The 11,944-nt window shown below is 35.0% G+C and overlaps 1 protein-coding gene across 3 annotated transcripts; it reads right to left on the minus strand.

Moving 5' to 3' along the window:
• Nucleotides 1–3,873: 3,873 nt before the first annotated feature.
• Nucleotides 3,874–11,506, minus strand: LOC110805633 (uncharacterized). Of its 3 annotated transcripts, none has more exons than XM_022011254.2 (8): nt 11,323–11,506; nt 10,961–11,023; nt 10,675–10,852; nt 8,854–8,927; nt 6,316–6,465; nt 5,695–5,980; nt 5,121–5,354; nt 3,874–4,680 (listed from the first exon to the last, which is right to left on the minus strand). In XM_022011254.2, the coding sequence occupies exons 3-8, from the start codon at nt 10,819–10,821 to the stop codon at nt 4,318–4,320; spliced, it is 1,254 nt and encodes a 417-aa protein (XP_021866946.1). In that variant the 5' UTR covers nt 10,822–10,852; nt 10,961–11,023; nt 11,323–11,506; the 3' UTR covers nt 3,874–4,317. The 3 variants fall into 3 exon arrangements, with proteins under 3 accessions (XP_021866946.1, XP_021866945.1, XP_056696360.1); XM_022011253.2 differs by having other exon boundaries at nt 10,675–10,860; nt 11,323–11,505; XM_056840382.1 differs by lacking the exon at nt 10,961–11,023 and having other exon boundaries at nt 10,675–10,860; nt 11,323–11,505.
• Nucleotides 11,507–11,944: the final 438 nt, after the last annotated feature.

Raw genomic sequence — 11,944 nt, forward strand, 5'->3', positions numbered from 1 at the left:
ACGTTTAATTGATGTAGTCACAACCTACTTGTATGGGCCATTAGACAATGACATTTATATGCAAGTCCCGGAAGGATTTAAACTGCCAGAAGAAACAAATTCTAGTTCTCAAGAACATTACTGCATAAAATTAAATAGATCTCTTTATGAATTGAAACAATTAGGGCGTATGTGGTATAATATCCTGAGTGAGTGCCGAGTACTTGTTAAAAGAAGGCTATAAGAATGACCCCATAAGTCCATGCATTTTTATAAAGAGATTTGGGACCTGATTTGTAATAATTGCAGTGTATGTTGATGATTTAAACATTTTTAGAACTCCTAAAGAGATTTCGCATACAGGGGAATATTTAAAGAAAGAATTTGAGATGAAAGATCTTGGAAAGAAAAAAATTTGCTTAGGGATAAAAATTGAGCACCTAAAGAAATGGAATCTTTGTGCATCAAACAACATACACGGAAAATGTACTAAAAAGGTTCTCTTTGGATCAAGCACATCCGCTGAGTAGTCCAATGGTTGTAAGATCACTAAATGTGGATAAAGACCCATTCCGCCCTCGGAAAAATGATGAAGAAATCATTGGTCCTGAAGTACCATACTTAGTGCAATAGGGGCATTGATGTACTTTGCTAGTAATACGAGACCTGACATATCATTTGCAGTAAATCTGTTAGCAAGGTTTAGCTCATGTCCAACTCGAAGGCATTGGAATGGAATAAAGCATGTACTTCGTTACCTTCAAGGAACGAAAGATATGGGTTTATTATTTTCTAACAAAACCAAAGAAGATTTAGTTGGTTTTGCAGATGCAGGTTATTTGTCTAATCCCCATATGCTCGATCACAAACAGGATATGTGTTCACATGTGGTAGTACTGCCATTTTTTGGCGTTCCATGAAGAAAACTATTGCAGCTACTTCTTCTAACCATGCAGAAATTTTAGCTATTCACGAAGCTAGTCGTGAATGTGTATGGTTAAGGTTTGCAACTCAACATATACGAGAAGATTGCGGCATATCCACAGGGAAAGAAGCTCCAACAATTATGTACGAGGAAAATGCAGCATGCATTGCACAACTCAAGGAAGGATACATCAAAGGTGATAGAACAAAGCACATTTTACCAACATTATTTTTAACCCATGAACTGCAGACGAATGGTGATGTACAGGTTCTATAGATTCGTTCAAGTGAAAATTTGGCCGACCTATTTACTAAGGCGCTTCCAACGGCTACTTTCAAGAAATTAGTTTATCATATTGGATTGTGTGGTCTGAAAGATCTCAAGTTATGTAATCATGACGGGAAGTAGATGCGCGCTGCACTCTTTTTCCCTTAACCATGATATTTTTCCACTGGTTTTTCTTGGTAAGGTTTTTAATGAGGCATCATTGTACGCGCATTAGGAAATATTTTATTTTAAGAGAGAAATTTTAATTTTGTATAATGGATATCCAAAGGGGAGTGTTATGAAATATAATATGGATGCCCATTATACCCCTGTCAATATCTCCGAATATTATAGGGTCTGGTAAAATCCTAACTATTGTATCCTATATATATCCGATACTATATAAAATAATAGACACAACACTATTCTCTCTCTTATCTCTCTTGTTTATTCACAACAGTTTGTTTGTTTATTTGTTGACTAAAGCTAAGTTAATAATTAGTGAAAGAAAAGAAATGTTCACTTGCTTCCATCAAAAAAAAAAATGTTCACTTGTATTCATTTGGAAAAATTATTTATTGACATTATAATTAATAAATGACCCTTCAAGAAAAAAAAACTGATAATAAATTAATTATATTACTGCACACCATAATGAAGGAAAGATATTAAAGAAAATTAAAATAAACCAAATAAAAGTAACTGATGGATAACACCCATCCAAAATCACGGACAAGAGGACAACAAACTGATATATTAATTGGGCATACATCATATACATGGAATAGAGTTGAGATCTCTATTCCATCCCTAGGCTGGAATGGAGCCAATATTCCTATTTTCACCTAGGGTTGGAATAGAGTTCATATCCTTATTCCATGTAAAACACGGAATAAGGTCAAGATATATCCATATTCCGTGTTTTACATGGAATAGAGCTGACAACCCTATTCCTTAATTTCCTAGGTTGGAATAGGAATATATATTGGCCCTATTCCATTAAAAAAAATACTAAACCTGCAACTCGGTCGTGGACGGTGGCGGTGACGGCATCCTTTCCTCTTGACCCGACGAGCTAACCTTTGACTTCTTCTTGGGACCCATTACAAACTTTTGTTCATGGTGGTGCACCGGCGGTTGGTGGTGGGAAAACGAGAAAAACCTTTGTTGATGGTGGTGCGTCGGCGGTATGTTGATGAATGACGATGATTTATCCGGCAGTGGGTAGCGGAAAACAAATCAGTTAGGTGGGGGTGGTGGTGTCAGTGGTGGGTGGCTGTGGTGGATGGGGGTGGTTGGTGGCGGCTGGTGGTGGGTGCCTAAATTGGGAAGGGGGTGGGGAATTAAAGAGAGAGAAAGTGATGTATGGGGTTGGGTTGGGGTTTATGGTGTGGGGGGGGGGGGGGGGGGGGGGGGGGTTATGGTGGGGGTGAATTTATAAGGGTAATTTTGACTTTTCACCATTTAAAAAATGGGCGACATGCGTAAAACTGGGCGTCTAATAGTGTGGCACTAGATTTTATTAAATTGTTAAGTTAAAATAAAACTCCTATATATACCAACTGCTATAGTTATATATTAGATTAGATTATTTTTTATTTTGGATTGAATTTCATTTTAGATTTATTTTTTCATTATTAGAGTGTTTGATTTTGGATGAAATTGTATATGCGTAATATTAATAAGTAATTAATAAAAATATCTACATGTCGCCTAATTATTTATCTACGTGGCACTTCACTTTTTTTAATTCAAAATAATTTCAAAATATTATTTTTCATTGGCCGAAAGCATTAGATTTTCTAAGTGGCGCTCTAATATTGGATTGTTTGATTTTAGATTGAATTTTATTTTAGATTAGTGTTTGATTATGGATGAATTTTATTTTAGATTAGTGTTTAATTTTGGATGAATTTTATTTTAGATTGATTTTTTAATTATTAGAGTGTTTGATTTTAAATGGAGTTGTATATATTAGTAATTAATTAATTAAAATATCTACGTGGCACCTAATATTATCTACGTGGCACTTGATTTTTTTTAATTCAAAAATAAATTAGAAATCTTATTTTTCATTGGCCGAAACCAATAGTAATCCTAGGTGACGCTCTAATATTTCAGCAAATATGTCTCCTTTATATATATATATATATATATATATATATATATATATATATATATATATATATATATATATATATATATATATATATTAGATTAATAGAGAGATAATTTCTTTCGCATAGATATCATTCCTTTTGCATTTATCCAAACGGCTACTTTTGTGTAAAACCACCTTACTGAAAAGACCACTATGATTGCTTAATTAATTGATTTCATTGCTTAAAAAATCGATTTCATTGCATAACTAATTAGTAAATAATCGGTTGCATTGCATAACTAATTAGTTTCAGTATTCAACTAATCTACCAGTAGGGTTGAGAAAATTAAGACTACCATTATCTCGGGCAGACCAACAAAGGAACATCAACTTGAGATATGCTTAGAATACCATTTTAGTATTTTACTGCTCGTATAGTCGTACTATCGGCTCATCGATGTCTAGGTCACCCAATATATAGACCCTTCAAGGCAAATAAATACGACTTAAGAGCATTCTATGTGCAAAGCCTAATCCTCAGAGGCCGAATATCTTTTTGTATCTAAAAACTGGATTTCAAAAGAAATATTGACGAGAGAAGTTAACAAAAATAAAACAGAGCACTTATGCTGAAAACAAATACTCTCCTGAAAATATAAATCATTAAATCTATACCTATCATTTACATTTCACAATACGTCCATTCATTCAGGAAGTAGCTTGGCCTCTTAAACAACCAGAGCGACTGACAAATGGCGGCAAACCAAGCAGACCTAATGCCGCACTAGAGAACTAGATCTAACGACTGGTCTGAAAAACACCACATGAGCCTCATCGAAGAATAGCATGGATGAACAAAGCTCAAACACCACAAAACCATGGTACATGCAGCAAACCTACCTTTGTAACAAAGACCGTGAAGGTTTTCAAGTAATATATTCACACTATTTCTGTCATTTATGGGTTTTTCATCTCAAACCAAAGGTGTTTGCAACATGACAAAGTTCTAGCTGGTGCCTTACCTGCAGGCAGAGCTTCAGACATGTCACCTTTTTGTCGTCTCACTAACTGCAGGAACATTTGAAGGGTAACTTGAAAGGTCTAGATCAATAAGAGTCATATCATATGGGACCGATACAGAATTTGTAGTATCAACAAGAAGGGAAGAGTTCATCTTCTCTGAATTTGAATTGTGGCCAATCACCGGATTCTCTGGACTGCTCACACCAGAGGATGACTGGCTAGAAAGTTGAATATCATCCAGCTTGTTCCCATACAGGTGTTTATTTCTCCTAACAGCATCCATCTCCTGACCAGTAGGCACAAATGTACGTGACCTGTACTTCCTTGTCCCTTCTTCACCCTCACCGTGGTTGTAAAGAACATACTCATGATAAGTTGGTGCAAACTGCAACAACATTTAATTGTTGACAGATATCAGTTCAGACTTCAGAGTTCAGACCATGGTCAACAAGTTCAAAACTTAAAGAATACAGCTTGACTTTTAATCTCAACAAGTTCAAAACTTAAACTTCTCTAATACATGTAACCTCTTTGTTTAACACTACACTAAATAGAGGTTCAGGAGAACTACCAGTTGATTTTGGCGGAATTGAAGCTTAATCAGAGGCTAGATTCTAGAACATGCATTTAGTATATCAGAATTCAGGGACTTGAAAATTAACAGCATCCTACAGCTACAGCATAAATTCTAAGCTTGAGATTAAGAATAGCAATATAATTCAACTAAACCTCAGAAATCAAACTATGTTCTATTTTTCCATAAGTTAGCCAAATTCTCTTGGTTTGTGACAATTGGTACCCGAAAGAAACACACAAATAACTCACCTGATGAACTGTATCGTGATAGAAGTCATTCAATTTCACGGCATGAGCAAGGCTTCCTGTGAGACCAGGAGAGACACCGATATTTGCACCAGCATACTCCTTGTAAGGGAAAGCATAAAAGTGACCTATGGCAGCCATGAGCATCTCAACACAAATAATAAAATTTTGGACGTCAGCAGCATCCTCTGCATTTTTAATGAATCCAGACTTGGCAGCAAGAAAAACCAAGACTCCCTACAAAAGGCACCAGTACATAGTGAGAAAATGGAAGATCAATCATATCATGGTTCCAATCCATAGTTCAATAAGATGCATCTATGTAAGCTATAACAGGCAGCATAATATAGAAATTAATAGCAATCCTGCCTTCAACTAACAACAGTTACAAAATAATATCCAATGATGATACTCCCTTCACACAATGTACGGCTATTCCAGGCAGCATAAATGTGTATTTGTTCAACATACCCAACCCGTGACCCTGTCACCCGAGAACCTAAAATTTACCGAGAAAACCAAAATACAATAAAATTGTGCTACCATAAAACTCTACTGTCAGGAGAAAAGAAATTACCTGCCAATATGTTAAGAAAACAACAGACTTTATCAAAACAAATTTGGGAACAGGATTGAACGGCTGGAGAAGATCTCGGCATGCCACATAAAACAAGACCAACGCATATAGAGCAACAGAATATGAGATGGTATATATAATGGTGAAATAGAGGTAAGATTGATTTGCACTGAAGTCTCCATCTTCGTATTTTCCCTTTGCATAGAGTATAAATGTGACAGCCACCAAAATGGGTTTCAAAATAACAAATTGCAAACACCCTTGCTTACACCTCCGTATGAAACGCCTGTACAGAATCAAGTCACCAACAATACAAAATGAGTTTGTTTCCATTTAAGCTCACAAAACGTGGTTACATATTACTTAGAAATGTCACTGAAAGCAGCTATTTTACATCAATGACTAAATCCGCCAAAACTCTAAATGATTTATTAAAAAAACGAACTTTGGCATTGGCAGCATATGCAAGTCTATATTTCATATTGTTATTATTCATACCGCTATAACAGTTCTTAACTTCTTATTCCTAAAAATATAAATATACCACAATTTCAGGATAGAATATTGACAAGAGATAATATAACAAACTGGGCAAAGAAAATTTCATCACATATTACTCACCCATCCAACGGAATAGGAGGAAAGCAACATGTCATCAGACACATTGAAGGCTTCAAAACTCGTCCACTCAAACTAAGCACAACAGCCCCAGGTCCTCCCACCCATGCCAAGCAGAGAGATAAGAAATTATATATAACCCATGCTTCATATCTGGAACAGCAAAAAAAAATTATGGGGTTAACACATGCTGGATACTACAAAAAGAGACAAATAAAGAACCAATAAAAGATAGCAGTACTTAGCAGCATAAAACCAATAACCCATTCGGAGCTACACAAAGCGCAATATGCACTAAGCAAGCCATATAAACCTATCTATCGTATTCTTACATGTGCAATGGTGAAAATACACACAACACCCTATATCTACAGAGAAAAAATTTCTCCAAACAAAAAGTACTTAAAATACCAAGTTGACCAGTGTTTAGAAAAGTCACGCCTAGACACAGAGGTACCAGTCGACAAGCAGCAGTCCTTTTCACTCCAAATATTTTTAATTATTATTCAGTCACTGAGGCACACTAAGGCTCGCCTAGATGCAGCAGGATCCTCATAGTCTAGGTGCGCCTTGAGCCTTCTTATACATTGTAGTTGACCAGACCAGAGGCGACAGCAGCAGTCACCGAATCGCCAAAAGTTAACAAGTAACCAAGTGCACCAACATGTGAGAACATGATGTGAGTCAAGTCTTATTTCCCTACAACATAGTGGATTAGTGGTTGGTTGTCTTGATACTGATATCTGTATTTTAAATCTTTTCTAGGGAGTTGCATGTTTTACCTTACTCAATACTCATAAAGTGAGTTGTTTACATTTAACTAATTTTATTTCCACTTTATTAAATTTAGTGTAATAAGTTTGGGCCAAGTTATAAGGGTTAATTACTGTACTAGTTTAGTTCATTAATTGATTTTTTAAGGAGATTTTTATTGGGAATTTGTTTCCCTTTCCACCTTGGAGTAGGGAGAAAGGTAAACAAGATTTTACTATGTACTGAAAACTTCTTTGATAAGGTTTCAAGTTTAAAACATTATTTTCAACAGAATAATCAGTCTGAAATTTAATCATCAAGTTTGATAAAAAAAAACAAGTTATAGATTATACGTATAACTGAGATAAATCAAGTGTGTTTAGTTATAATATGCATGTTGATAATCGTAAATAACATTATTACTCCACTTACCAAAAATTAAGAAAAACTCATTAACTAGTAATAGTTGAGAACAAAAAGGCCAAGCCTGCTCCCATGGATAACTCCATCCATTATACCGAGGTTTATCCACTCTTTCGTTTTCATAACTTCTTTGAGTTCTACTCACTTTTCCATTTACAACAACTTTGAAATCTTATTTTATGCATCTATGGAGTCAACAGTCATTGACTAGATGAGCAACCCAATCTGCTAATGCAAAGAAGCTGTTCTCCCCAACGTTTTTGAAGTACGCAGATTTAAGCCAATGTCAAGCCGCTCATCTAATTAACCAATAATCAAGTGCCCAAAATAGTTGTTTAACTTGGTTGATCATTTAACCTTGGTCAAGTTCGGATGAATCCAAATGAGGTCAATGCATAGCAGCATAGTAGATCTTCCAAACCTTAAATTTCATCAAAATGAACATTTCTTATTAGTTACTGACTTACAGCGCTTTTGACTCCTTTAATGTTTTCAGCAATATGTCACTAGACATGAAGGGAAGAGAGTGATGAGAAGTCAAATAAAGGTCAAGGGTGCAAAGGGAGGCGATGCTTGTGAAACAATTAAAATGCAAAGAAAAATAGTCGCTTTATGGATTAACTGAAACCTAGAACCAAAAATCTGCACTTCAAAGTTATACCCGTCTTACTCGCACTGCTACATTCTGTCAGCATCCCACCTAAGGCTCTTGATGTGGCTTCACCTATGCAATCTAAATTCTGTTAGCATCTTTAGGGGCATTAGCAAAGTCAGCTATGGAGTTGCTTGGGTAGGAAAAAGGGTGCTGAGAAGAGAGTAAGAGAAAGAAAGGCATCCAGAAGTTGGTTAACTGACTCATTGTATAGGAGAATGTTATTACCCTGCATTATCAATACAACTTCATCTCTGTCCTTATTACTCCATTTTCGGCATTATTTTCTCTCTCTAACCTTCTGTTTATCTTTTCTATTCTCTAGCACAAAAATAATAAGATATCGTGCAACATGTTTTGATCGTTCTTTGCCCTCCTCACAAGTCTTTTGAGCAGAGCCCTATCAATTCTAATTAAAAAAAAAGATTGTACCAAGTGCACAAGGCTCCCTCTATTGATTGAACAGAGCCCTATCAATTCTAATGACCAAATAAAAATCTAGCTCCATAAAATTCATTTGGCCATTGCAGATCAACTCTAAAAATTCACATGAAAACAATGTTTATGCTTGCCTCTTCACTTTGATCAAGCAAACAAAACCATAAAACAAATTAACAAGATAAGGGATGTAAAACAAAACAGTAGAGCAAATGCAATGGAGTGAAAGCATAACTGAAAACCCAAAAGTGAAAGACATTATTCTCCATACTTACATTTCTCTCAGAGAATTGAAATATATGGCTTTATCACGCATGACCAAGGCCAAGAAAGACATTAACGCGTAAACCTGTGCAAAGTATAAGTTCCACCATGATGTTAAGCAAGGACAGCAAGGATATAAACCAACAGATCAGAGAAAATCGAAGGAGCAGAAAACATAGCAGAGAAAAAGCATTACAATATCAACATGAAAATAATAATCCTTGTTGAATAGATGATACAATGAAAGTTCATATAGCCACAAGGCTATGCATCCTCCAAAAGGACCCTTTGGGAACACAAGGACATGGTATCTTCCAGAAACAGACAACACACAATAAAAGCAAATAGCTTCAGCAAGTACTGAGTCATTTAAATTTTGGACTAAAAACCTACTAAAAGAAGAAAAAAAACAGGGACATGATGTGTAAAAAACTTAGGATCAATTTGAAAAGTACTCATAGTCCAAAATTTCTATGGCCAGTCAAAATTTCCATGTACTTTTTATATGAAATTATGATTCTTCTCCAGAAAAGGAACTTATGAACCCAATATCCAACTTTTTTAAGGCTTATTTCTAGATGTTCCATATATTTTGACTTTTTCTGCAGGTATAAATAATACTCAGACTAGCAGAACCCGTACATTTTCAAAATAAAGGGTCTAACACCTACTATTGTGATATGAAGATCCTTTGAAGACTTTTACAAGAAGACCAATGGAAATCACGTAGAGAACATCGATTTCTCGAAAAGAGAAATAGAAAATGAATGATACTAGAACAAGCCCCCATATATAAAAAAGGTGTGAGAAAAACAATTTGATCGACTACATAGATTTCATCTCTAATCCAAAATGTTGCAACATACATCTCAACCCAACACAACAAAAAAACTTCCCCAGTTCCCAACAAATCCTCTAACCCTTTCATCACAAACTAAATGTGCTACAAATGGAATCCCAGAGCGACAAAACAGAGACTCCACCTTCTCCAATTCAAGTACATACAGGCACACAAAGTGTAACCCGTTGGTGAAAAGCGTAATCAAGGGATCAAAGAAAGTCCAACGACTCCAAACAGCCATATTTTATGCTGCCCGTCCTATAAAAAAAAGCTTTTGCATAAACGGATCCTAGACATGATTCAGTGAAGCATGACATACGGGGGTCTCTTCACAAACAAAAAATAAATAAAATAAATAAATATGAGGACTTTGGATAGAAAGACAAGTGTTCTTCAGCTATAAAAAACCAAACCATAATGTCCCATTGACCAACACAAACAGTAAATCACATTAAAAACATTGACCGCAGGATGAACTTCCAACTGCCACTACATCCCAGAAACAAAAATATCATTCGCAAATTTTTTTTCCACTAGTAAGATGAATTGATGATTGATGACCACACATCTAAACTCTGCATGGAATCTATCAATAACAAGGGAACCTTCCCATGAGTAAAACATGTCCTAAACTCTCTCAAGTAGCTGAAAAAGGGGTTACAACAAAAGTAGGCATTTACTGTAGGAAGAATAATTCGGCACTTTTGCAAGACATTACACAGTAAAGGGCGATGTTAAATAAAAGATGAAATCACTCCAATGTAACAAAAGTATATTAAGTATCAGAGTTCCAAGCATTATGCTAAACGCCAACATACTAAAAGTAGCCGAGTACGCTGATCAGACAAACAACTTCCTAAGAAAACCATATTTAGCATTACATAAGTAGTCAACATTGGTACATTACAGGCACAACATCAACAATCACAAAACTAAAAATCATACCACAGTGCCCCAAAGGGAAATGAAAATAAAAAGTTGTTGCACTCACCGGGACCATGAAGATGATACGAACAATATATCTTTGAAAAGTCGGCTCAGTGTAATTTGTAAGATGCCGGTATATGTGAAAAATCGCGAGAGCAATCGCTCCAATTGTGCAAGGCAATGCAACGATCAGATAGTATATAAGAACCATTTTTCTCTCTTATCCAGCAACAATTCACCAACTGAAAATCTTCATTGACAGATAATCAAAATTTTGACACCTAACTATCAATAGTTACTCTAATCAAGAAAATAATGCACCAAAAATGTAATAAAAATATGATACATACAGAATCCTCAATTTATTCTACGCAATACTTCCGCACTTCGCATTGCTGTGCCAGTTCCCAAATCTAAAAAAAAAATACATCAATTACCAATTTAAAAAATAAAACGTCAATCCTAAACCCTAACACTTCTGATTATAAAACTGGAAAATAAAATTGCGAGCAAAATCAAATTAGGTCGAAACAAACGAAATAGCACAAGTTTTAAACAACGTAAAATCAGAAATCAACAGTTGATACTACATAATACTGGAAAATGAAACCAAATTGCACAATTTAATTCAGAAAATGTAGCCGAAAAATTAACGAAATTGAAGCGATTGCAGCTATTGAAATTGTGAATATTAAAATTAACGAACGGTTACCTGAAAAGAAGGAGAGAGAAAGAGTAGATCTCGAAGAAGAGAGGGAGTAACACGAAGCAACAGCAAAAATGGCGGCTTCTGCAGAACAATGGAGGATAGAGAGAACGCGAAGAAAAGAGTTGGCGTAGGGGAAAGGGATGATGAGTTTGCCAGCCTTGGAAAACATTTACATTAAACAAAGAAATGTGCATTATTATTAAAGGCTCCACTTTCTTGTAGGATGATTAATTAATTTATAAGCAAAATTTTATTAAGATTACAGAAACAATTCATTGGGGATTTAAGTTAGTTCAACAAAAAAAACAAAGAAGGATATTTAACTGATTAGTGCTGATTAATTAATTTATAAGAAAAAATAATTAAGATTACAAAAATAATTCATTTGGGATTTAAGTTAGTTAAATAAAAAATATATCAAAGAAGGAAACTCAATTTATTATTGGTGGCCGATAGTTCAGTTTATCGTGAGCAATATAATTACTAAAATTATTTTATACCATGATATGAATGAGTGCAGTTGAGAATGGAACAAATATTTTTGAAAATCATGTCCTTATTAATGTATCCTTTTGAACTTTAAAAAAATAAAAGAATTTGTTAGATGAGGATAAGAAGTAGAGAT

Source organism: Spinacia oleracea, chromosome 3 (genome assembly GCF_020520425.1).
Source record: "Spinacia oleracea cultivar Varoflay chromosome 3, BTI_SOV_V1, whole genome shotgun sequence".
Taxonomy (NCBI): domain Eukaryota; kingdom Viridiplantae; phylum Streptophyta; class Magnoliopsida; order Caryophyllales; family Amaranthaceae; genus Spinacia; species Spinacia oleracea.

Excerpts from the sequence above, each read along its gene's own strand:
- LOC110805633 (XM_022011254.2), bottom strand. The coding sequence starts at position 10,821 with ATGGTTCTTATATACTATCTGATCGTTGCATTGCCTTGCACAATTGGA. Across the intron at positions 5,981-6,315 it reads CCTCCTATTCCGTTGGATGG|GCGTTTCATACGGAGGTGTA; the intron begins GTGAGTAATATG and ends GATTCTGTACAG. Across the intron at positions 5,355-5,694 it reads TTTTCTTAACATATTGGCAG|GGAGTCTTGGTTTTTCTTGC; the intron begins GTAATTTCTTTT and ends TGCCTTTTGTAG.